General features: G+C 42.0%; 1 protein-coding gene across 1 annotated transcript in view; it reads right to left on the reverse strand.

Moving 5' to 3' along the window:
* LOC125456437 (flavin-containing monooxygenase 5-like) overlaps nt 1-27768 on the reverse strand; it is a 44311-nt gene that overhangs the window by 9691 nt on the left and 6852 nt on the right. Inside the window, exons 2-6 of the mRNA XM_048539540.2 lie at nt 20075-20212; nt 18019-18207; nt 15050-15215; nt 9534-9676; nt 6048-6235 (exon numbers count right to left, since the gene is read on the reverse strand). Coding sequence (XP_048395497.1) covers nt 6048-6235; nt 9534-9676; nt 15050-15215; nt 18019-18207; nt 20075-20206 — 818 coding nt within the window. The 5' untranslated portion in view covers nt 20207-20212. The remainder of the gene's footprint in view (nt 1-6047; nt 6236-9533; nt 9677-15049; nt 15216-18018; nt 18208-20074; nt 20213-27768) is intronic.

The raw sequence follows: 27768 nt of genomic DNA on the forward strand, positions 1-27768 counted from the left end.
AGGTACTAAAGATTTATGGGACATCACCATGAGTCAGAGGAAACACTCTCAAAAGCAGCACGGAGAAGCATGTGAAAAAATGGAATTAACCAAGAATGCAACTGGCAGGATGACTAAAGCTGAGATCCTGCAAAAAGCATGATAAACATGTCAGTAATCGCTGAACAAAATCTATCTCCATGACAAGTAGCACTGGTATACCATCTTTAACATAGCAAAACGTCCAGACTATTTTCTAAGAGTGTTAAACATAGTAACATGAAAAATAGGATCAGGAGGAGGTCATTTGGCCCGTCTAGGCTGCTCCTCTGTTCACTATGATCCATGGCTGATCACCCAACCCAATATCCTGTTCCCTCGCTCTCCCCATACCCTTTATCTCTAAAACCTATAACTAAATGCGCCTTGGAGATAGCAAGAACTGCAGATGATGGAGTCAGAGTCAACAACTGACACATTGATTTTGCTGCTCCTCTGATGCTGCCTGACCTGCTGCATTCCTCCAGCTCCACACTGCATTGATTAAACAATGAAAGCATTCAATGCTTCTCCCTTAACTGCTTTCTGCGGCACAGAATTCTACAGGCTCACACCATTCTCTGGGTGAAGAAATGTTTCCTCATCTCAGTCCTACGCAACCTACCCATATCCTTAGACAGTGATCCCTGGTGCTGGATAATATCTGGCCCTGACTCACAAAAGGAAACAATGGTCTGGATTTTATGTTAAGGATATCAGCATTCAGCTTCATCGCAACGTAACTCAGACACCAACCTCTGGTGACAGCAAAAGTGTCTGACTTGCCCTACTCCATCACAGGTTTTGCTATACCAACACTTTGCCAATGGATATTGCATTAAAATGCATGAGGGCGTGAATTTGCAATACTTACAAGATACACTCTGCAAGAACATCTCTGGCAGTGAATAATTACTTTAACAAATATGGAGTGTCATTCCTTCAGATATTAATTATTTGAGATTTTAAAAATATATGGGGTCAGAAATTTGCTTTAGGGTTGGATACCTTATTTTCAACTTTGACCAGCCCGATAAAAACATGAAATCACATTTTGATGACTTATGCTCTAGAAAGTCCTAAATAGGACCCTTCTGTAATGAAATTGTGGAGTCCTGCTCCTTGCAGCCAGAGGTGGAAAGCATTGGTGTGGAAGCAATACAACTATGTTTCTATAATGACTGTAAGATTGTATTCATTTACTTTGTCTTATGTTACCAGTTCATCTACCTTATTGCAAATATTTCATGCATTAAAACACAAAGCCTTTAAGTTTGTTCCATTATCAAATTTTCCTATACTTTTATGGCTGTTTGGTGCAATATCACATTCACACATTCTGTCCCTTCTTTTAATTTTCTGGTAACAATCAGCCCCAACACTAAACTGAAATCCCACCTTCGCCTATACATTTGATTTTCTAATTTTCCATACTACTGAACACCCCCCACTATTTAGTTGAATGCCCTATTCACAGCTCTCATTATGCTATTCACTAACATCATCCAGATGAAGTCCATTGTACTGGAACAGCTCCCTCCTTCCCCAGTACTGGTCTATGAATTTGAAACCATTCCTCCTACACTAATTTCTAAGCCACGTATTTATGTCTTAATCTTGTCCCTTTGCTCGTGGCTCAGGCATTAATCTGGAGATTACTACCTTTTTGGATCTGTTTTTTATTTAGCTCCTACTTGTTCATATTCCCTCAGCAGAACCTCTTTCCTCATTCTACCTATATCATTGGTATCTACGTGGACCATGACAACTGGAACTTTCCCCTCTAGCTCCAAGTTCCACTGCAGCCCAGATAAGATGTCCTGAACCCAGGCAGGCAACACAGCCACCAAGATTCTTGATCCTGGCCACAGGTGTCTATTCCCCTGACTATACTATCACCAATTACAACTACATTTCTCTTTTCTCCCAACTTTTGGAAGACTCCTTGTACTGTGGTGTTAAGGTCAGTTTTCCCTTTCTCCCCACACTCCCCACTCTCATCCACACAAGGAGCAAGAATCTCAAAACATCAAGGGCTGAGGCTCCTTCAGTGTTTCTCAAAGTTACCTCCTGGATCCCTCTACCTGCTTCACTCGTGATCACATCCTCCTGTCCCCCAACACTGACCAAATTTGAGGTAGTTAGTCTATGGGGTGCGACTGCATCCTGAAACGCAATGTCCGGATAACTGATGTTATCCCTGATGTTCGCAGTGTTCAAAACTCAGACTCCAGCTCATAAACTGTGAGCTCATAAACTCCTCAAAGCACCAACAGTTGCAGTCACTATGAACCACAGTGGGGATCTATCAACTCCCACGTTGTGATGGCGGACTCAGTTGTAAAGGGGATTGACTGGCAGTTCTATGGCCACAAATGAGACTCTTCAATGGTGTGGTGCTTCTTTGGTGCCAGGGTCAGGGGTGTCTCTGAGCAGCTGCAGAGTAATCTGAAGGGGAAGGATGAACAGCCAGCAGCTGTGGTACATGTCAGTGCTAAGTATATCAGTTTTTAAAAAAGGAGGTCCTGCAACAGGAAGTTAGAGAGTTAGCGGGTGAGCATTTTGACCATAACTTTGCAAATGTCAAGGTAATTATGGAAAGGGATTCAAATAGTGCCTAAACTGGAGGAAGTCTGATTACAATATCATTCGACAGGATTTGGCAAACAGAGACTGGAAGCAGCTACTTGCAGGTATGTGTACACTTGGAGAGTGGAAATCTTTTAATATAGCGAAAGTTCAGGGCCAGCGTGCTTCTGAAGGGCAAGGGCAGCAAGTCCTGGAAAATTGGATGTCAAGGGATATTGAAATTAATAAAGAAAAAAAAGGTAGCATATGTCAGGTACTGAGCATTAAAAAACAGGGGAGGCCCCTTAACAAGTATAGAGTGTAAGGGGTGTTTAAAAAATAAATTAGGAGGCCAATGAGGGGTCATGAAATATTTTTGGAAGATAGGATTAAGGAAAACCCCAAGGCATTTGTCAGCATTTTGACAGCAACAGGATTACCAGGGAAAGAGTGGGACCTGTTAGCGACCAAAGGGATAATCTATGTGGAGCAAAAGAATGTGGGTGAGGTCTTAAGTGAATATTTCTCATTTGTATTTCATAAAGGAAAAAGACATTGTAGCTGGAGATTTTGGGTGGGACGGTGAGGCTCAAGAACATGTTAAGATTAATAAAGAGGAAAGATTAGATTTTTTTGTGGGAATACAGATGCATAAATCCCCAGGGCCTAATGGGATGTATCCCAGGCTGCTATGGGAGTTAATGGAGGAGATTGCTAGTAACCTGATAGAGATATTTAATATAATGAAATGTGAGGCTGGATGAACACAGCAGGCCAAGCAGCATCTCAGGAACACAAAAGCTGACGTTTCGGGCCTAGACCCTTCATCAGAGAGGGGAATGGGGTGAGGGTTCTGGAATAAATAGGGAGAGAGGGGGAGGCGGACCGAAGATGGAGAGAAAAGAAGATAGGTGGAGGGGAGAGTATAGGTGGGGAGGTAGGGAGGGGATAAGTCAGTCCAGGGAAGATGGACAGGTCAAGGAGTTGGGATGAGGTTTGTAGGTAGGAGATGGAGGTGCGGCTTGGGGTGGGAGGAAGGGATGGGTGAGAGGAAGAACAGGTTAGGGAGGCAGAGACAGGTTGGACTGGTTTTGGGATGCAGTGGGTGGAGGGGAAGAGCTGGGATGGTTGTGTGGTGCAGTGGGGGGAGGGGACGAACTGGGCTGGTTTTGGGATGCGGTGGGGGAAGGGGAGATTTTGAAGCTGGTGAAGTCCACATTGATACCATTGGGCTGCAGGGTTCCCAAGCGGAATATGAGTTGCTGTTCCTGCAGCCTTCGGGTGGCATCATTGTGGCACTTGGAGTCTCCAGCATCTGCAGTTCTAATTATCAGAGATATTTAATACTTCATTGGCCACAGTTTAAGTGCCAGATGCCTGGAAGATAGCTAATGTGGTTCCTTGTGTTCAAGAAGGATGGCAGGGATAGTCCAGGTAATTATAGATCAGTTAGTCTGGCATCAGTGGTAGGGAAATTATTGGAAAAAATTCTAACGGACTGGATTAATCAATACTCGGAAAGATAGGAATTGATTAGGGATAGTCAACACAGATTTGTTAGAAGCTGATCCTGTCTGACTAATTTAGTTGAGATTTTTTTAAAATGGTGACTAAATATATTGATGAGGATAGTGAAGACAATGTAGTTTACAAAGCCTTTGACATGGTTCTACATGGAAATAGTCCACAAGGTAGGAGGTCATGGGTTCCATGGCAAGTTGGCAAACTGGATCCAAAACTGGCTTACAACTAGGAAGCAAAGTGTGATGGTGGATCATTGTTTTTGTAGTTGGAAGCCTATGACCAGTGGTGCACCACAGGGATTGGTGCTGGGACCCTAGCTATATGTTATATACATTAATGACTTGGATGCGAATGTAAAGGGTATAATTAGTAAGTTTGCAGAGAACATGAAAATTGTTGACAGTGAGGATGGTCGCAGTCTACAGTCTGATATTGAGCAGCTGGTAAACTGGGTGCAACGGAAGATGGAGTTCAATCCTGATAAAGTGCGAGGCGATGCATTTTGGGTGAGCTATTAAGGGAAGGATTTACAGCATGAATTGTAGCTCCCTATGGAGTACTGAGGAACAAAGGGACCTTGGTGTACAAATCTGTAGGTCCCTGAAGGTGTAGACAGGGTGGTGACGAAGGCATACAGATGCTTGCCTTCCTTAGCCAGGGCACAGTCAATAGGATAAAGGAAATCATGTTACAACTTTACAAAATAGTGGTTAGGCCCCAGATGGAATACTGTGTGCAGTTCGAGACACCACACTGTCAAAAGGATGTGACTGCACTGGAGAGAGTGCAGAGAGAATTTACCAAGATGTTGCCTGGGATGAAAAGTCTTAGTTATGAGGTGAAACTGGGTAGCCTGGTGAAATATATTCACTGAGGCCAATATCACGTTACCAAGTCACCTGTTATTTTGACATGAACAGTCCTTGACTATAGTTATGCCTCATACAGAGTCGATATCACCGACACTCACCCTTTTTCTACATCAGTCAGGTTCCCTGATTGGGACCAGATTAACAGCGCCAATTAGGGAACCCATATTCTATGAGGCCTAGCTGGCTGATTGCCTTGCAATCACTACAGCTCCACTTTGTTTTCCCTGGAGCACAGGAGGCAGAGTGGAGAATCCAACTGATGTGTACAAAATTACAAGAGGCACAGATAGGGCAAATCATGAGAATCTTGCCCCCGTAGCAGACATGTCTAAGGCCAGAGGGCGTAAGTTTAAAGGTGAGGAATAAGTGGTTCAGAGGATGTCTAAGGAAAAGATTTTTCACCCAGAGGGTGGTAGACATATGGAACGCGCTGCCTGAGAGGGCAGGGGAGGCAGGTACTTTTGCAACATTTGAGAAGCATCTGGATGAGCACTTAAAATGGCCAGGGCACAGTAGGTTACGCACCAAGTGCAGGTTAATGGGATTAGCGTAGTTTGGAGTTTGTTGGTCGGTGTAGACATGATGGACCAAGGGGCCTGTTTCTATGCTGTATGACTCTGTGACATACATGCTGTACAACAAACCTCCTGGCCTTGCACCTCTATTTTATTGACTTAGTTCTTAATTTGTGTTTTCTTCCAAATTTCACTTTCTGTTTTCTGCTGGGCTTCTAATCATGGGCTTCAATTTAAAAAAAAATCTTACAAATTGTAAGCCAAAAATGCAAGCAAAAAGCACATCTTGCCCTCTCCACTGAACTCACCCCACTGCTCGAAAATCCCAGAAATATATAATCACTCAGGCTGCGCCTAACTCCGAACACAATCAATCCTTCCTGACTGTATGAAGCTTACTATAAATGCCATTCATTTACCACAAAATCTGGTCCATTAAGATAGGTCACCACAAGCTTGGTCAAAGTAGTAGGTTTTAGAGCATGGAGTGAGAGACAATTACACGACATGTTCAGACTCTTGGAACAGAATGTCACTGGGTTCTACAAACCTGTGGCTAGGCTGCAGACCATAGTTTGCATGATTGAATCGGTGGTTCACATTCCTTTCAGCAAACCAGCTAAGAACAGATGTCGGAAGAAAGTTATAAATGCGACAGTTGAACAGCATGTCAGCTGGTAATCCTCTGCTAGCCACACGGTTTGCTACCCAGGCACCTCGTCTCGTACTGAGGAATACCTACAGGACATTCCAAAAACATAAAGACAGCAAGCTTTAAATTCTGCTCCACGTTTTTGCAGCTTTGGTCTCCATTTTTTAATGCAAGCATGTAATTACGTTGGAGGTGGTCCAGGGAGGCTTACTAGATGGGAACATGAAATGAGCAGATTATCTTCTCATGACAGGTTGGACAGATTGGTTTGTTCTCAAGTGAAGTTTAGAAAAACAAGGAGTGATGGTTATAAAACCCTGAAAGGTCTTAACAAGTGATATAGAAACTATAAGAACTGAAAGATTTCTGAGGAGGGACCTGAAACGTTAACTGTTGTTTTTTTCCCTTCGCAGATGCTGCCGAATCTGCTGAGCTTTTCCAGCAATTTCTGATTTTGTTGTTGATGTAGAAATGATGTTTACGCGGGAGCAACATGGTGGTTCAGTGGTCAGCACCATTGCATCACAGCACCAGGGACATGGGTTCAATTCCACCCTCAGGTTACTGTCTGCAGGGAGAGTACATGTTCTCCCTGCATCTGTGTGGGTTTCCTCCAGATGCTCCAGTTTCCTCCCACTGTGCAATTAGGGAGATTGGCCATGCTGAATTGCCCATTGTGCCCAGGATAGGTGGATTGGTCATGGGAAATGTAGGGTTATGAGGATGGGGTAGTGGGAGCAGGCCTGAGTGGGATGTGCTTGGGAAGGTCAGTGTCAACTTGATGGGCCAAATGGTCTGCTTCCACACTGTACAGATTCTATGATTGCACGTCAGTCTTGAGGCAGGCAGCACTGTTTTAAAATTAGTGGTCCTTTTAGGTCAGAAATTACAGGAATTTTTTTTCTCTCAGATGGTTGTGTGTCTTTTGGAACACTCAGCCACAAAAGGTGGGAGAAGTGGGACTGTTGAATTTTGTTAAAGCTGAGGTGGACAGATTCTTGTAAGGCGAGAGAATCAAAGGTAATCAAGAGCAAGATGGGCATGTGGGATTTGGAAGGCAAACAGATCAGCCATGATCTTATTGATTGACAGAGCTGACATGAATGGTCAAACAGCCCACTCCTCCGTATTTGTACATTCATATCTAAATGCACAGGTAAATATCAGTACTGCATTTTATTTTCAAGAATTTAATTTCAATAAATTCTCTGCTGAATGGCCAACTCCTATTCCCGTGCACAAATATATATATACATATATCTCTATGTAATAGTTGATACAGTAGATTAAGGGGGAAAGGAAAAACAGTTCAACTAGGTCATGGAATCACAGAATTATTACAATGGAGAAGGAGGCAGCTCAGACCCCTGTATTTCTACCTGACCTGGGGAGGTGATGGCCTACTGGTGTTATCACAAGACTATTAATCTAGAAATTCAGTTAATGTCTGGGGGACCTGGGTTCAAATCCCATCAAGGAAGATGGTGGAATTTGAATCCAATGAATATCCGGAATTAAGAATCTAATGATGACCGTGAATCCATTGTCAATTGTTGGAAAACTGCATCTGGTCCACTAATGTCCTTTAGGGAAGGAAACTGCCATCCTTACGTGGTCTGTCCTATTTGTGACTCTAGACCCGCAGTGATGTGGTTGACTCTTAACTGCTGTCTGGGCAATTAGAGGTGGGCAATAAATGCTGGCCTAGTCATTGATACCCACATTCCACGAATAAATAAATAAAACTCTCTCAATGACTTAATACCATTCTCCTGTTTTTGGCCCTTAACCCCGCACATTGTTCCTTCCCAAATAACTGTCTAACTCTCTTTAGAAACAAACTAGGTGAATGCCATTGAACAACTGTGAAGAGGCATTAAAGAAGCATTGTATAGCCAAAGATGTCAAATTGGGAAGGATGAAGTGGGACTATTTATCTGGTCTCAGACACATTGGGAGTCATTTATGACTTTGAAAAGAGCTGTTTTGGAACTGTGGAAAAGGCAGAAACCAGATTGGAGGGAATCAAACATACAGATTCAAGAAATGTGGGCTTTGATATGGGAGCATCGAGGCTTTGAAGGGGACTGTGGTTCAGAGAGGGGACAGTAGTTTGCCAGGATGGTGGACTGTCAGAAATACCAAACACTTGGCAAATGGATTTTTGAAAATACCACTGTAATCAAATTGAGAAAAAGAGTAATTTTTTTACAACAGTGGTTGTAGAGAAGTAGGAACTGGTTCAAACTTGCTCCTCATTTCTCTCATCTTATGCTTTTACCTCAGACTACTAGTATTTGCCTACTTTCTTTACAATTTCTAAGCCAAACCAATTCCTAGCAATCCTTACTTTTCTGAATCTGGATAAACGGTAGCTACCTCATTTTATGGTGTGAGCACAAGACAACACAAAGCCAGCAGCCATTTTGGTCATTACGTTCTTTCTACTTTTAACTGCAGAGTTTTAGATCTAATGGTTTCTCATTACATCTGCAATGGTTAGATTACATCTGGAGTACTCTGTGCACATGTGCGCTCTATTGCTTACCAATTGCACATTGGTCATGGAAGGATTGCGATCACCAAATAAGCTTGTTTGTACCTGTCCCTTTAAGATTGCCCCACCACAATGCTGCATGTACCTTCAAAGAACCGCAGCTTGTTCACATAATATTTGTCCTTTGCTGGGCACATTTCCAATTGCCTTACAGCCCTTTGCCCACACAGAGAAGGTTAAATCTGATGGTTAGAGAAGAGATTATATAAACAGGCCTTATGAATTGATTGAGGTATTCAAGATTTTGAAAGGAACTGACGGGAAAGAGAGAGAAAATATTTTTCTGGTCAGGGTAGAGCCAAAAGGAAGGGGACATAACCCTAAAATTAGAACCTGGTCAATCAGGAGTGAACTCAGGAAACATTTTTTTTCATGTAAATACCGGTAGAAGTCATTGGTAGAACTCATCCACAAAAGTAAAAACAGCTATAGTGAGAATTTAACATTGGAAATTGACCCACGTTTTGTAAGATGAGGATTAACCGAAGAATATGGAGCCTCAGCGAAATGATGGGGTTCAGAAGAGAGTGGCAGCCATAATCTCACAAGATCATGTACAGGCTTGAGCAACTGAATTGCACGTCTCAGTTCCTGTATATTTGTCCATAATTATTTGTCATCACATTATGATTGCATTGTTTACTAAGTAGCATTGTGGGGAGATACAGAAGACATTCTGCTGTTGCAGACTGCACCAGATCAGGTTTGGAGAAGATCTACGTGACAGACAGATAATATTTCAGTGAAAATTAATCAATTCAGTTGCTCACCATCATATTTTCAGCAATTCCTAAGAGCAAGATACCTTATTTTGTGCTAGCCCTTACCTGTTCAGCATGTCGGCTGATTTCAACTGCAAGGTCACTTCCAGAGTTTCCAATTCCAATTACTACCACTCGCTTTCCTTCAAATACCATCGGACCTTTATATTCCTTACTGTGCATGTATTGACCCTTGAACTTTTCTATGCCTAGCGAAACAGGAAAGAGAAAAGGAATGTTATTTGCTCAAAAATCAATTATCATATAGAAAGACTAAAATAATTTGTGCATATGTGTTTTAATTAATGTACGAAATAATCATTGTGTCATAGTAATTTCAGCACAGGAGCAAGTTATTTAGCTCATTGCTCATGGCTTCTCTATCATTCCAATTCAAATGGCCTACTCTGATCCTGTCAATTTGTTATTTTTGGTCCTTATCTAATTCCTACCCAACTCGTCTGTGGGAGACCTATCCTCGTTCGATGACTTCTCAATCTGAAATTCATTTGGGATACCTCAAATAGTTCCTTTCATGCTTCACTTCCCAACATTGTTCTCTTGTCTCTCTGCTTTTTTCCTGCAACTACCCATGAAATTAAGATCAAAAATGTGTCAGATATGTCTTGATATTCTGCATTTTATACAATCCTGTTCCACTGTTTAAAATGACCTATCTGCTTTCAAAAGCTTTACTATTTCTGAAGAAAGGTCCTGACCCAAAATGTCAACTTTCCTGCTCATCTGTTGCTGCTTGACCTGCTGTGTTCCTCCAGCTCCACACTGTGTTGTTTCTGACTCCAGAATCTGCAGTTCTTGCTATCTTTACTATTCGGAACAAAAACAGAAGTTGCTGGAAAAGCTCAGCAGGTCTGACAACATGTGTGAAGAGAAAATCAGTTATCATTTCGCGTCTGGTGACCCTTCCTCAGAACCCTTTACTATTTTTATTATACTACTTTAGTATACTATCTTTACTATTAAACTTGTCTTGATCATCAGTCTTTTTCATATTCCTCATTTTTTGTCTTCTAATCTTCTTGATTTGCTTCTCTTCCCTGTCTTATTCTTATATTTTTCTCCTGGTTTTCTTCTGAATTGCCAACGTTAAATTTATAATATTCCTCTCTAATAGAAATCATTTTTGTATGCTGGTTCACAATTCTGAAAATAGTAACAACTTCTGAACCCTGTGTGCACAATTAAATGCAGAAACACAGAAGTTGCTGTCAATGATTTGAAATTTCTTCACAGAGTTCACTTTTGTGGCACACCCCAAGAATGCTTAACAATTAGAAATTACTGAGCTGATGAAAATTTCTATTCCTATGCTTGTAGTCTCTCTGTTACTTTTTGGAGAAGTTACATCTTGTTTAATGCGATGTAACTGGGCTTTTGACAGCACACCATGCTCTTACTTACTCTTAAACAGCCTCACTACCTTTGAAAGAGTTATTTTGCAGATTAAATGTCAAATATCTCCTTGTATTTTTATATTTATTTAAAAGTTAAAGTCAATTTAGTAGATTATAGCTTCTACCTTAATCCCATGTGCATGTCCTAACCATTTTTCCAGAATCTGTATCATTTAATAATTAAAGTGGAAGATTTTAATGATATTTCCTTCCAGCGTTGCTGTCTGTGAACATACTTCACTATGATTGGCTGCTTAACTTGCTTGAAGACATCATTGATGGAGGTATGCCTGGAGATTTCCTCAGCTTTGCACCAGATCCAAACTGAAGCCAGGAAATGTGATAGCATGCCATGGAGACTGTTAGACGATTACAGGCCAAAAAAAACTTTGAGGATAGTGACAAATGCTGTTGCCGCACTACAAGCATTGTTTGTTGACAACATTGTTGAGGGCAGGTTTACAGGACATTTGATAGAGATATTCAAAATCATGAGACGTCAAGACCTGAACTTTGGCAAAAGAGTTGAGATTACATGGCACTGATTTAAGGTGATAGACAACAAAATTTTGGTGAAATGAGGAAGATAATTTTTTATGCAACTAGTATTTAGTATCGGGAATTCACTGCTTTCCAAGGTGTGTGCAGGCAATTGAGAACGGTTACACAGTCACCATCAGGCTAGCTTTTAATTCCAGATTTCATTGAACTCAAGTTTCACCATCTGCCTTGGTAGGATTTAAAATAATATCTCCGCAATAATGCCACTACACAACAATTCATCTGCGAGCTACATCCATTATATTACGTGCAAGTCCAATTTTACAACTGGACAGATTTTTGAAACCTACATCGTAATTCTCAGTTTCCTGTCCTTCACCCAGAAGCAAGTTGTTTATATGATCTGCCTGTACTGCTTGCAAACAAAGCTTTTCATTGTACTTAGGTCCACGTGACTACAACAAATCAAATCAAGTCTGGCACCTTATTGTTCTGCATGAATCTGCTAATTTTCATTCAATCTGTTTATTTCAAATTGTTCATTCATATAAATGGAGATAGCACCAAAAATGTCTCCCATTGAAAATCTGTCACTTCCGTCAACTGCAAATACTTGTTGGAGACAACAGAGCATTTGAGAACGTGCATATCAAGAACTATAAGACCTGTGTTAGAGTAGGGAAAACAAACCCAAACACAGAGGGCGATGTTCACAAAGCAAGCAAGTGCCGGGGTAATGTGTGATTGGACCCAGCTTTAAAAATGCAAGCTTAACTTTGTTACTATGGGAGCTAGTGGGACATTCCACATTCATTGTCTAAACAGTTACAGAGAGCAGAAGGTATAATAACTCCCTCATCAATGCCTGTGAAATTTTACCGACAATCAAAAATACGGGGGGGGTGGGGGAGAAAAAAAGAAATCACCAAGCATTTTATTCATGGTTACCACATTCTGGGTGTGTATTTGAGGTGAAAAGAGATCCCTCCTCTTACTATTCAGGTATTCACAAAGCTGGAGATGAACATGTGTAACCTTGGACTGAAATTTCCAGCCCGCCCATGTTGAGAATGGAGATTGTGCTGGCCTGCCAACAGAAGCTGTCGAGGGTCAGGTCAGTTCAGGGCCAGTGCTCCAGTACTGAACATGCAGGCCAACTGAAGGTCCTGTCTGCCTGCGTGGGAGGTGTAACCATTGAGTGTACAATATGTGGAGCTTTAAAAAGGATGCCTTCATGTTAAAGTGACTTACCAGCTGTAGCCCCTCACTCCTGTCAAGGTAGTAAGTTTATGCCCGGCCTTCCATGAGCCTATCTTCCCACCTCTATTTGCACAGGGAATCCTTCTCTGTGCAAATTAAGGGCATGCCGCTTTTTTTTGGAAAATCCCAAAGAGTAACTAAGTCATGAGAGAAATGTAATCCAAGGTTAAATAGCCTTGAGTAATTTCTACTTCATCCAAGTTTCCTCTCAGCCTTCCTTATTCAACATAATCAACATGAATCTGATTTCCTTTCTTTAAAATTCATTCATGGGATGTGAGCATCAATGGTTGGCCAACATTTATTGCCTGTCCTTCAGAAGTTGGTGGTGAGCTTGAACCTCTGCAGTCCCTATAACCTCACAATATTATTATGGAGGGAGTTGAAGCAAAACAAGAGCAGTGTATTTCCAACACAGGGTGGTGCGTGGCTCGGAGAGAAGCCTGCAGCTGGTTGTGCTCTCACGTATTTGCTGCTTTTATCCTTCTGGACAGAAGTGATTGTGGGTTTGGAAGGTGCCATCTGAGGATCTTTGGTGAATTTCTGCAGTGCATCTCATAGATAGTACACACTGCTGCCACTGAGCATCGGTGGTGGAGGGAGTAGATGCTTGAGGATGTGGTGCCAATCAACCTGGATGGTGGCCAGGTTCTAGAGTGTTGTTAGAACTGCACCCATCCAGGCAAATGTGGAGTATTCCATCACACACCTCACTTGTGCCCAGTAGGCTAGGACAGGCCACTCTTTGGGGAGTCAGGAGATGAATTATTCGCTGCTGTATTCTGAGCCTCTGACCTGTTCTTGTAGCTACAGAATTTATATGGACAGTCCAGTTCTATTTCTGGACAATGGTAACCCCCAGCATGTTGATAGTGGGGAATTCAGTGTCGATAATGCCATTAAATGTTAAAGCAGTGATGGTCAGGTTCTCTCTTGTCGGAGACGTCATCATTTGGCAACTGTGGGGTGGATGTGTATTCACCTTAAATTTCTCCACACTATCACCTCTCCATGACATTGATTTCCAACTTGTCACAGCACATTCTGGATAAACACATTTCTTCTGAATTACCTGTTTGATTTCTTCGTGGTTATCTAATTTACTGATCTCTAGCTTTGTTCTTCCAAACAAGTGGAACCCCTCCCTTAGTATCTAATCCGATCATAATTCTGAAGAGCTCTATTAAGTCACTCTTCCATTTCAAGGAAGGAAAGACCCTGGCTCTTCATCCTTTACTCATGGATATAAGGTCCAGTTCTTCCTTCAGCTTTGCCAATCTGCTTTGACACCTTGCAGTATGTCTATAACATTCTTCTTATAACATTATGACCAAAACTGTACAGATTGCTCCAAATGTGGGTAAACACAGACTGTTTGTAAATTCACAAGATCTGATCTAGTCTACCCTCAGAAATAAACACTTGTTCTCAGTTTGCTTTTGTTATGACCTAATGACTACAGGTTACAACTTTCACCCTGATTTACATCCCTAGATTCTTTTGTTGCTCTTGCTTATCCAAGTCCTTATCTTCCAAGTAAGGTGGGTGACCTTTGTATAAGAAAACTGAAACACCTCCCACCTATCAGCGTTTAAATTCATTTGCAATGACATGTCCTTCTGCAGATTCTTTTCTTCTTTCAGCCTTCCTCATTATGACACCCACTCCCAACTTGTCACCTGCTATATAATAAATTGTAATTTTGATTCCAACGTCTCAACCATTGATATAAATTGGGAGCGACTATGTTCCTAACATTGCTTCTTGCAAGATACCACTTCCAATGTTCTGTCACTGTAAACACCCTTTACTCTTGCTCTCTGCTTCCTGTCTTACAGGCACCTAACTGTCCATTCTAATGACTCCACATTCTTTGTGCTTATTTCACTTATATGTTATGGTGCACCTTATCGAAAGTCGATGAAATAACTCCACAGAGGCCAGTATCCCGTCACCAAATCACTCTTTATTTCCACATACATAGTACGTGACACTGGCCCAACTAGCTCAGAGATGGCTCCGAGAGTGAGAAGAACCCTTGACACTCCTGTTTACATCTGTCAGCCAGGGCTCCCTGATTGTACCAGGTTAACAACCTCAATCGGGGAACTCACATTCTATAAATTCTACCTGGCTGTTCCAGTCACTGCAGTTTGGTCACTTTCCTATCACCAATAGTGACCAAACTGTCTATTGTATTTCCTTCATTGCAACAGTGACCATATTTCTCCAAAGAAAAACATAATTGTCAGGTTAAAGTCATGCAAGGTGCTGTGTAAAAAGAAGTTGAGTTGACCTGTAACATGTCATGGAATGTACTATAATCTCTATATAAAAAAAAATCTTTTTATGCTAATTACTCACAACATGCAACTTATTTACTGACCAAACTCAGTATCAACTCACCAGGAAAAGAATCCAGAGGCAAATGGGCATTGACATGATGACCAACACAGACCAGAATGCCATCGAAAACAGTTGATTCCAAATTGTCCTCTGCATCTCTTGTCACAACATCCCATTGCCCCGTCATGGAGAAATCATCTCGTTTACTTACGCTGCACACCATAGTCTGCGGAAATGGAATGAAGAGAGAATAGTTTAGGAGATCTAACGAAATGTACCCTTTCAATTCCTATAGTACTCTCTGAGACTGGAACTAGGCACAGATCAAATTGAGACTTTAACATGGCTTTTTGAGATGAATAATATCAAGCTGTTAATTTTCTAGACTTCATCTTCTCAGTCTTTGTCTTTCTTTGGATTCTCCCAAGATGTGCTTCATTCCCTTAGTAAATGACTTGATGACACTGTCCAGTCGTCTATGTTTGATCCACACAGTCTATCTTTTGGGTTTGATGATTAACTTCCCGAAATATGCACAAGATAGCAAAAGTCATTTATTTCATTTTAAAACAGAGTCTATTTGCTCCCCTATTTTGCTTCCAAGTGTAGCTGATATGTGACGACATCACGAACTGCAAGTTCCCTTCAAATCCACAAATCGTCCTGGCTTGGAAATATATCCCTGTTTGTTTCAGTATTGTTGGATCAACGTCTTGGTACTCCCTCTCCGACCGCACTGTGGATGTCCCTTTACGCCATGGACTGCTGTGGCTCCAAAAGGCAACTAACCACCACCTCCTCAAGTGTAATTAGGAAAATGCAATAAATACTGGCCCAGCCATCGATTCCCTCATCTCCTGAATGAAACTCTCTAATGAACACACCAACTGACTGAGAAGATGAAACATTTTCAATGATTTTCCATCAGCAGCAAAGCGAATATTAATGTGTTTCCCTGCTCTATATTTGTTAGTTAAGCAGGTGACACCTCCAACCCTGTTTTCAGTGACAAATGTCTATTGGATCTCTTCCCAGAAGGTGGTGATGTGAGACAGCACTGTGGGCTGCTCAGCAACTCCCTGGTTTTCCAGCTAAGACCAGCACCTCAGGAATACAAGTAGTCGCAGTCCCTGGAAATTATGTAACATCAAAGAATGTGAACTTTGATGGACATTTCATATCTGCAAACACCTTGCTGGCTTTATTCCCACTTTCATAGTAACCGCTGCAATTCTGTGAAGATGGTTTGCTCTTCCCCATGCCTGAAAGCAGAATAGGCAGAGGGAAAAATAAACAGTTGAAAAGAGCAGTAAAACTGGAACATGAATGCACTCGAGTTCCAGTTTCAGGTATACAAGACAAGTCAGACTAGTATGGATATTCCCAAGGTCATCAATCTAAAGTACCAATTGTATTTCTCTCCCCATTGATCAGTTGCTGAATATACCTAGCAACTTTTTTTTGCATCTTTCCAGCATCTGCACATATTGCCATGGACCAGACTGGGGCAATTAGAACAGGAAAACCAAAACTATTTCTACGTGTTATATTTGGAACATCTGCTTCTGAGTCAAAATCACATTGGATCTAGACAGCTTGAAATGCTTAAACCTTTCTCTGAGTTGCGCACTCTCAAGCTCCAGAAAATACTGTACTAAGCCCAACGATACAGTTACCATCTGTCTACAGAGGGAGCTGAAAGGATAATGTCTGAAAAGAGTGTTGACGTTTACTGTCATAGCTTCAAACAAACATCCACTCCCAGATAATTTTATGTTCTGGTGCACATCTTCAAATTCCTCCATGCCCTTCATCCTTTCGGTATCTAGGCTTGCATATTTCACCTGGCCTCCATTTTTACAACCCTAGCACACTCAGTGTTCTCCTCTACCCTGTTGCAAACCACCAAGTATACCAGGATCTCCATGTTTCTGCCTCTGCCATATCCCCATTCTCCATCATGTTTCGACTCTGTCCTTGACTGAGTAGGGCAGCTTCAGAATGCCAATGCTCATCTGCGCACACAGCAGGACTTTAAAGATGACATAGACACTCAGCATGCTGGCCTTTCCGTGGGTAACTGCTGAGCGGCAGACTTTTCTAGAAACAGCACATGGTAGGATGGGGCTAGAATCAGACTTGAGGGATTCCACAGAGGCAGAGTAGGCAATTAATGTGGTGAGTTTGGTAAGATACAGCAAAAAAAATCGCTAGGCCTTGTAGCAAAAACCATCCAAAAAATTCATTGAACTCAGATTTAGCCAGAACTACATAAGAATCAGCCCTACATACCTCACTTGTGTCACATATAGATAGCGCACAGATACTTTACATTAGGGAAAGCACAACTATGTAATTAGAAACTTGTTTCAGGGTCAAATCTAGCACTAAGTTTGAAAACAGTCAAGTCTATTTTCAGACAATTTCCAGATGAGAGGAGTGGATTTTAAAGCAGGGATTGCAAACTGAGGGTTGATATTTCTAAGGTTGGATTTGAGGAGTTTTCTGCTCCTCCAGTGCTGGATATCAGATAAGGAATGGAGCACGATGGAGTTGGAGGTGAGATAAGTGAGATGAGTGGCTTCAGCAGTAATGTGAGTACTAAAGCCTGTGCTTTCAGGTGCTCTTGCTCAGTGTCAGTAAATAGATAACAAAAATAAACAGGAGAAGACCAAGGATAGATCCCTGAGGATACCAGCAGCAATGGTCTACAAACTTGAAGAGAATCCATTGGAATGGTACTCTGGCTACTATTGGATGGACAAGAATGGGACCAGTTAAGTATGGTTCCATCCGGTTACATGACAATGGAATGGAATGGTGTTAAAGGAGGATAGTGTGGTCAACCTTGTCAAAGGCTGCGGAGATAGCAAGAACAGTTGGATCACCTGCAGCCAAACAACTGTGTACAAATGCTTCGATCGAACCGTGCACTATTCTAAGATTGAACAGGTCTTTTAGTTCCCCAAATAGAATCAGCCTCAAAATGACACATGCTGCAACTTTGCAAAGTCAGATCGAAATCATACCTTGAACCGTATGTAATTCAACAGGTTGAAATGCTTGGCATAAAGGCGGAAGTACTCCAGAATCCGAGAGTTATGCATGTAGTTTGGGTAATCATCAGGAATTGGAAAGTCACTGTAGCACATCATCTCTTTGGAGGTATTAATGATCAGTGATTTATAAATGCTGGCTCTACCATCTGTTATATTTTCCTGAACAAAAAAAGATTAAAACATAATCTTATAGGAGATTTTTGCATGAATATTAACATTCTAAAATCCTCCCTTAGCTTATTTTTGAGAAGGGCAGTCCTAAATTTGACTGACTAATTTGAATCGGAGAATTTTTGTCTTAACACAATTTTAAAATATTTTCCCAATTTGCCACCTACCCATTACTTACCAGTCTTACATGCCTCAGTAAAGTCACATTTGAGATCTCTGTACACTTCCCCATACCTCAAACACCAAGCCGCAACCTCCTAATTCTTCTCTGATCTGCCTGCAATGTTTCAATCCATGTATCTCTCAGTGAACCCACAAGGTGTAGTCTCTGAGGAACACAGCAGAGTTTAAACTGAAGCTTTTCCTCCAGTGTAAGATAACAAAGTGTGAAGCTGGACGAACACAGCAGGCCAAGCAGCATCTCAGGAGCACAAAAGCTGATGTTTGAGGCCTTCTGATGAAGGGTCTAGGCCCGAAACGTCAGCTTTTGTGCTCCTGAGATGCTGCTTGGCCTGCTGTGTTCACCCAGCTTCACACTTTATTATCTTGGATTCTCCAGCATCTGCAGTTCCCATTATCTCTTTTCCTCCAGTGTACTGTCTTTGCAACTTAGCATCCTATTGTCTTTACAGTCTCCTGCTGAGCAGTAGTGGTCGCATTGAGCGTGCGCACATAAGGGGATGCTGAGGGGATGACTGTACAGATATCTTTGAGGTTGTCAAGATATTTAAGAGGTTATACATAGAAAGGATGTTCCCATGTGTGGAGGCCCACCAAAGCTAGAGATCAAAAAGACAAGTTCGCCACCAGTAAATCCAAAAGGGGTTTCAAGAGAAATGCCTTTGCCCAGACAGTGGTTAGAATTTGCAACTCACCTACTGCACAGCGTGACTGGGGTGAATAATCAAACTGTATTTAAGTGAAGGTCGAGACAGAAAGAAATACTATCATATGCTAATTGTACGAGCTGAAGAGGGAGGAGGCTTGTGTGGAGCAGAAACATTAATATACATCAGTAGTCTAATGTCCCAAATTATTTTTTGTAAAGCACTTTTAGATGATGTAAAAGATTTTTTTGTAAAAGTTCTGACAGTTGGTTTTAAAGCTATCCAGTTATATATAACTAATTGTCATTCAATATTGGCTTATGCTTGAAATAAATTTAAAAACTCATCAGTCAATTTCTTAACTAATTGTCATTCAATATTGGCTTACGCTTGAAATAAATTTAAAAACTCATCAGTCAATTTCTTAACACCTAGGATTTTGTCTTTTGCTGCATGAAATGGTGCGGGTGATACTAATGAAATACTTGACGGCTAAAATAATACTGCTTCATAATGTGTGATGAGGCGAAGGGGATGTATTGTGCAGTCACTGGATCTCTGCTGACACAAGTTTTGCAAATGTCCACTATTACAAAATAAAATCTCGACTGCAGAGTGCACAAGTTGAGCTGAGGAAATCTTATGCACCCTTGAGGTCTAGTTAAACCTTGACCAACACCCCATTGGTGCTACACAGCAAGCTGTGCCAAGGCGTGACAGTGTAAGGGAGCATCCACTTCTATCAAATGACTTTCAGATTTGGATCAGTATCCAAAGCAGGATTTATATCCTTGTAATATCCAAGGGACAGTGTAACAAAGTCCAGCACTTATTCCCTTTTGGTCGAATGAAGCACCATGGTGGGCCAAATGTAGAGAAGGTAAGACTAAGTGCACACAAATAGAATTATCTTTTTATTTGGGGTCACTTCCACTTTGAATGAAGTGGCAACAACAGAAAGAAATTATGTTGGAACATTGCGACTTTCAATCGCACCAAATGAAACCCCAGAAAACACAAGAACATACCTGGAAGTTCCACAGTCCTCCAATATCATTGCTCCTCTCAAAGCAGATAGGCTCCAAGTCTTCATCCAGACAGCACTTTATACAGGCTAGGCCACTAGAACCAGCCCCAATTATGGCAACTCGCTTCGTCATTTTCACCTATCAAAGCAAACAGCCACTAGTTCAAAATTCCATCGGATAAAAATGTATCAAGACACCAAAAGAAAGTTGTAGTCCTTGCAGATGAGAAGACCATTCAACTCATTATGTCCATGCTGGCCTGCCTTACCCCATCCCACAGATTGAACACTGCACTGCATTTCTCCTAAGACCTTCCAAGTCTTCCCCAGAAATAAGGAGTGCAACTATTCCTCAAAGAGCCCTTTTAGACTGGAGTAGAGTCATGGGGAGACAGGATACACCAGGACAGCATCATCTATCAAGCGGTAAACTTTAAAGGCCAGAGTGAATGTTAGTAAGTGGGGGAAAGGATGAATTAATGAATGGGATGGGTAGCAATGTAGGTGGAGATAGGACGGGTGAGTTGGATAGTGGGTGAGGCAGCAGATGGGCATGATACCAGGTGCGTGGGACAGCAGCTGGGTCTAGTGGGTAGTCAGGTAGCTGGGGCAATGGTCAGCTGGTCTGGCAGGTGGTTGAGAGGACTGGTCAGGGAGGAAAGTCAAGTGCTGAGGTTGCAGTGGTGGGGAGGAAGGAAGTTTGATCTAGGTCTGCAAAGTAGGCTGGAGACAGTATGAGTAAATGTGGAGTGGTCAGTTGTGTTGTTAACCAGGAGTTAAACTGGGTTTCCTTCCCTCTGACGTACCTTGGATAACTATGTTAGAACTGTACTCTAACTCGGAGGGGCCTGAGAAGAAGAGGAATTGCCTGTCAGAAGTTCAAATGTCCCACGCAATTTTTGGAGACCAGCACAACAGGACCTCCACAACTTGATCTGTGTGATGATCCAGAGCCCAGAAAATGTGAGTCGGCTAGTGCAAAAGGTCATGGAAACCAGAGGTGTGCTAAATGTTACAAAAATAAAATTGGAACGCAGATTATGCCAACACTGGGGGAATTGCACTGAAAAAAAAAGTACAACAGGGTGGAACATTGAGTCCATAATGCATGTGAGCAGAGCTGAACAGAACTTACATGGAACGACAGACGCCAGCGTACAATGATAGTGTTTAGATCAGTTTGTCAATTGTGTGTGGGATGTTACGTAGCATACATACCTAAGAGTTCTTGAAAAGCACGTGTTACTCAACAATACTATGTATCAGTATTACTGATATAACATGTTTATATTGAAAGGAGGTCACTGTTTTATAGGTCTGCTGAGGTAGCAGATACTGGATGTTTGAACAAAAGGCAACCTTTGATACAAACTGCAGCTGCCTGCTTTCTAACTTAGGTTACACTTGTGTGTCTAACTACCTCGTTCACTATTTGCTTCAACTATGTCGGCTACGAACATCCTTAAGTAGAATAAATCTGTTCAAACTAATCAGCCCAATGTGTCTTAACTGTGTTGACATAAGAAAGGGAAACTAGTGCACTTGTCTGGGAAAACTGTAGCTGAGCCCGCAATTAGAAGAGACATTAAAATAGATGTTTTTTCAGACAATCATGTAGGAACTATAACTGCAGTAAAGGGCTATCCTCAAGCAAGATTAGAATGTTAACTGGAATAATTGAGAGCAAGTATCAACACATCAATGATTAGCAGGTACAAAAACAGACATTATTGGAGAACCACAGCAGGTCCGGCAGCTTCTCTCCACTGATGCTGCCAGACCTGCTGAGTTTTTCCAGAAATCTCAGCTTTTCTTTTAGATTTCCAGCATCCACAGGTCTTTGGGTTTTTTTTTTAAGGATAGCAGACAGATAGCTAGAACAGAGCTGAATGCAGTTTCAAGGCTGTCTTATTATTATTATTTGTCCTAGGATGGGCAACGATATTATTTCTGTACTTTGATTTTGCTCTTCTGTTAATGAAACCATTAAAAATATTTTGGTGGCATGAGTTTTTTTAACTATTATCCAAGGCACAAGATTATTATCTTTAGAGACAACAGAACATGGCCCACAATTTGCATTTATTTGTTGTTGTGAAAAAATTGATACTGTTGCAAATAGATAACAGAAAAGAGATCAATATTGTGCCCCAGCCACACCACAAGTCATACCTACACAACCAAAGCAGCAATCCACTACTTTCGATCTTCTTTCTATCCTTCAACCATCCCTTTCACATGTCATCACAACGTTTTGAACAAAAATGTTTCTGAAATTTCGCTGTATTGAAAACATTTGAGGGTGTTCATCACGATTCAACAAACAGTGGGCCAACAGGAGATGGACTGAAATCTAAATGAGAGCAGACAGGCTCCAAGTCTTCATCCAGTGCAGTGCAGTGATGTGTCCAATTCTCTCTGGGTGACAATGCCAGTGCACAATGCCTCAAATTTAAAGAGACCATTAGAGATTGAATTTTGGGTTGAAAATGAAGAGCTTCAGAAGTCTGTCATAATTTAACCATGCTACCCCCCCCACCCCACACATTGCATTCGTTAAGTTATTTCTTAATCAACCTGTTTGTACATGTTTGAATATACCGAGACAATTCTCTTTGTGACATTCACTTGCTCAGGTACATTTTGATCGACCTGATTATAGCCAGTGCAAAGCTAATGGCCTCTCTTCCCTTCCTCCTGAATTTTTGTGGTGTTTTTCAAGGCTCCAACTTGGGTCTCCTCCTAGTTCTCAGTTACATCCTGTCCCTTTGTGACATCATGGAAATAAAGATATTCATTTTCACATGTGTATCGCTGACACCCGGTTCTACCTCATTCACCATGTCTTTTGACTCTTCCTTGGTGCTAAATGATTAGTCTACCTGCAGTAGTCAGAACATATTCAGAAGCAAATCCCTGCAATTAAATATTGGGATGACAATAAAGTTATTGTCTTTGGTTATTCGGGCATCTCAGTTCTCTAGCTATCAATTCTATCCCTCTCCCCAGTAACTGATTGAGACTGAACTATGCTTTTTGCAACCTTGATGTCATATTTAACCCCAAGAAGGGTTCCCTACCACCTTGATTTGATTTGATTTGATTTAAACTTCATTGTCTTGTGTACTCAAGTACAGAAGTACAGGAGTAGGAGTTGTGTTGTGAAAGTGTACAACATCACCACACATGGCACCATCTTAGGTAGGAAGGTAGCCAGGTACAAAACTTAGGCACAAATGGTAACATAGAGAAACAAAACTGAAAGTAAAATGATACCACTGTTATTAATATAAGTAGAAAAATAAGCAAATAAACTTAAAAACTTAACATTATAGTTCTTTATAGCATGAAGTGGAACAATAAAGTGACAAAGGTAAAGGTTCAACAATCTTTCTTGAGCGAACTTCCTGCAAGGGCTTAGTCTCCTCCTGTTTGGCCTGTTCTCTGGGGAACCTTGCGTTTTCACTTTCGACACCGCAGATGCTGGGTGTCCTCTCTCAGCAACACTTCAGGCCTGCTCTAACCACGTTGGGTTCGGGCCCAAAGTCCCTCCCTGCTTTGGACTTCCAGCCAACACAGCTCCAGGCCCTCAGCCGCCACCAAACTCCCCCACCTCCTCCCATGCCATAACTGCTGCCACCTCTCTCTCCAGAACTCCAGAAGGTAAGTAAACAATGACAAGAAGGGGAGAGAAGGAAAAGAAAGAATGCAACAGGCCTGGAGTGTTACAGGCATGCTGTGCTGGTGCCGCCATTTCGAATAGCTGGCTCGTGCTCTCCTGCTACCGCTGCCTTAAAAGGCCTCAATTCCTTTCACTTTCCCCGTCTTTCTCCTTAACCGTGCATTTTCCTGCACAGCTTTCCAAACTTGGACAAGAATCAACCTCACATGGCTGCAAATTGAGTTGGGCCTCAGCATGCCATCACTAAGCCTGCCCATTTCCACCTCTGCAGCATCACCAAACCCTGTCCTTGCCTCACCCTAACTCTCCCTCATCTGGCACTATTATTTCTAGATTTAACCATTTTAGCGCACCGGTGGCCAGCCTCCTACATTCTACCCTTTGCAAACTTCAGTTCATCCAAAATGCTGCTGTCCATGTACTTACTCAGACCACGTCCTTTTCACCCATTCCCCCACCCTTTGTTTTCTGAATTACACTGCCTCACAGTGAAGATGTACCTCAATTTTAAGATTCTCCTCCTTGTTTCCAAATCCATCTAATATCTCACCTGTCCTTATCTCCATAAACATTCCAGCTGTGAGATATCTGTGATTCTGACTTCTTCAGCATCCAATATTCTTGTTGCTCCACTAACAGTTGGTTGTGCCTTCTGTAGCGATTGGAATGAGGTCAACCAGGTGGACCTCATAAGAATATGAGTTCCCTGATTAGGGGTGTTAACCTGATCCAATCAGGGAGCCCTGGCTGACAGATACAAACAGGAGTGTCAGGAGATCTGTTCACTCTCATAGCCAGCTCTGAGCTAGCTGGGTCAGTGTCATGTACTAAGCATGTATAAATAAAGGGTGACTTGATGATAGGATACTGGAGTTAGTTCATCTTCAACTGCCTAAGTGCTAAACTCTGGAATCTGCTCAAACTCAGACTTTCTTTGATAATACACTCAGTAAAGACTACAACTGGATCAAAAGATAACAAAGTGTGGAGCTGGACAAACACAGCAGGCCAAGCAGCATCTTAGGAGCACAAAAGTTGATGTTTCGGGCCTGGACCCTTCATCAGAAAAGGGGGATGGGGAGAGGGTTCCAAAATAAATAGGGAGAGAGGGGGAGGCGGAACGAAGATGGATAGAGGAGAAGATAGGTGGAGAGGAGACAGACAAGTTAAAGGGGCGGGGATGGAGCCTGAGAAGGTGAGTATAGGTGGGGAGGTAGGGAGGGGATGGGTCAGTCCGGGGAGGATGGACAGGTCAAGGGGGTGGGATGATGTTAGTAGGTAGGAAATGGAGGTGCGGCTTGAGGTGGTAGGAGGGGATAGGTGAGAGGAAGAACAGGTTAGGGAGGTGGGGATGAGCTGGGCTGGTTTTGGGATGCGGTGGGGGAGGGGAGATTTTGAAGCTTGTGAAGTCCACGTTGATATCATTGGGCTTCAGGGTTCCCAAGCGGAATATGAGTTGCTGTTCGTACAACCTTCAGGAAGCATCGTGTGGCAATGCAGGAGGTCCAGGATGGACATGTCATCTAAGGAATGGGAGGGGGAGTTGAAATGGTTTGTGACTGGGAGGTGCAGTTGATTTTTGCGAACCGAGTGTAGGTTCTGCAAAGCAGTTCCCAAGCCTCCACTTGGTTTCCCCGATGTAGAGGAAGCCACAACGGGTACAGTGAATACAGTATACCACATTGGCAGATGTGCAGGTGAACATCTGCTTGCTTTGGAAAGTCATCTTGGGACCTGGGATGGGGGTGAGGGAGGAGGTATGGGGGCAAGTGTAGCACTTCCTGCGGTTGCAGGGCAAAGTGCTGGGTTTGGTGGGGTTGGAGGGGGGTGTGGAGCAGATAAGGGAGTCCCGGAGAGAGTGGTCTCTCCAGAAGGCAGACAAGGGTGAGGATGGAAAATGTCTTTGGTGGTGGGGTCAGATTGTAGATGGTGGAAGTGTTGGAGGATGATGTGCTGTATCCAGAGGTTGGTGGGGTGGTATGTGAGGACGAGGTGGATTCTCTTTTGGCAGTTATCGCGGGGACGGGGTGTGAGGGATGAGTTGCGGGAAATGCGGTAGATAGAGTTGAGGGCGTTTAGTTTTTGTTCATTGCCAAAACAATTTTTTGTGTCATTTGGTGTGAAATTTAGCTTGATAATCCTCCAGTAAAGCACCTTTGGATGCTTTATTGCTTTAAAGGCACTGTGTAAATAGAATTTGTTCCTGTTGTAATATGAACAATGCTAGTGAGAATGTTGTTTCAGGGAGTATCTGTTTCATAGGCAGTGATATCTGCAACAGTATATCAGGGCTGCTATTACTTATGTATCAGTTGACTGCAGATTGTGCAACATTTAGTTAATGTTATAATGTATTAAAGTTGGATCAGGGTGATGGCTCCTTCTTCTCTCTTAAGAAGAAAGCCATGGAAGTCTACAACATATCAGGTGAGCAGCACAATGCGATTCATCCCAGTAAGGGGTAAACCAAGCAAGACAAACAACATTGAAATGAGTCAGCATTAGGCACTGGCACCAAAGCATTAATTGTTCCTTTCCATGCGACATACACAAGGCAATATTTCAGAGCTCTTGTAATAATACATTACTAGGAGCACCAGCTGTGCTGTACAAATACCACCAGCTGCACTGTTCAAATATGTTTGCTGCTGTGTCATGAATCACAGAATGTGACAAGAATCCTGAGACACTACCATTTATATTTCATCAGGCCACATTTTGAAGGTCCCAACAGGTCGCACTATTAATCAATCACCGTTCTGCAGCCCACTCTCTGTGTCATGTGGTAGCAATCAAAAGCATAAGGAGCCTATTGAGTCAACGGAGGGGAGGAAGAAAGAGAGCAGACAGGGAAATAAAGAAAACTATCACAAGAGCAGCACTACACATAATTCAAACTAGAAATGTGTGCGGCAACGGAGGACAATCAGGTCATTTAGCTTCATCAAACTCTTTTTACAGCAGATTTCTACATTCCCGAGTTTGTTCCTCAGATTCATTAAGTGTCCCTCCATAGCAGAGATATGTACTCTGTAACTCTAGTGTCCTTTATCATTACACTCGATCTGAAGCAAAGCAATATATCTCAGAACTCCATCCCTTGTCAGCACCAGGCCATTTACGCCAGAGCTCTTTAATCCAGGCTGTTATACTCCAGGCCTCCACATTTCCTGATCACCAAATTCCCATACAGCACAGTAATATAAACCAATGCTCTTTCCTCACTTCTCATGAGTCACTTCAAGCCACGCACTAGCATAGTATTAACTCTGAGAGAAAATAAAATCCAAGCCACCTCTCCATACTTCTAAGACAGTCATTAATTGTAACTAACTGACAACACGTGTTCATCCAGCACTACACCTTGTTATCTCGGTTTCTCCAGCATCTGCAGTTCCCATTATCTCTAACAAAATTTCCTTATTATCTGGGATTTTTAAATCTTATGTGTTGACCTCCAATTACTCTGAAGCTGGGTGATGTTAAGATTTGGGCAGTCCAAGATTGGTTTGAAATGTAAATTCCTTTATTTCAAAGCATCACATGAGAAATTACAGCACATGAGCAGACCATTTAGTTGAACTGATCTATGTCAATGGCTTCACTTCAGGGTCATCTCATTTCTACTCAACCAACTCCATCAGTGTAACAGTCTATTCTTTTCCTGTCTTATCTGTTGATTCTGCTTTGCCTTACAAACTGCTGCCCTTTCACACATTTATTCATCAGGTCACTCCCACCTCTTCAACTTCCATTTTCTTGCAAAATAGGAATGAATCTATTCAGTTTTCCCTGATAGATATAACTTGTGGCATTAGCCTTGCAAATTGTTTATGTAATTTCTCCAGTGTGTCTACATCTTTTCTATAACTTGGTGTTCAGAATTGTGCACAGTGCTTTAAATTTTTGGTCTATTTAAGATAATGTAATTTTTGTTTTTTTGTGAAAAATGATCTCTACGGATGTGCAGTGCTTTGTTTTTTTTTAAGTGGTCTTGTTAACCTCTTTTAGTC

This window comes from Stegostoma tigrinum, chromosome 8 (assembly GCF_030684315.1).
Source record: "Stegostoma tigrinum isolate sSteTig4 chromosome 8, sSteTig4.hap1, whole genome shotgun sequence".
Classification (NCBI taxonomy): Eukaryota; Metazoa; Chordata; class Chondrichthyes; order Orectolobiformes; family Stegostomatidae; genus Stegostoma; species Stegostoma tigrinum.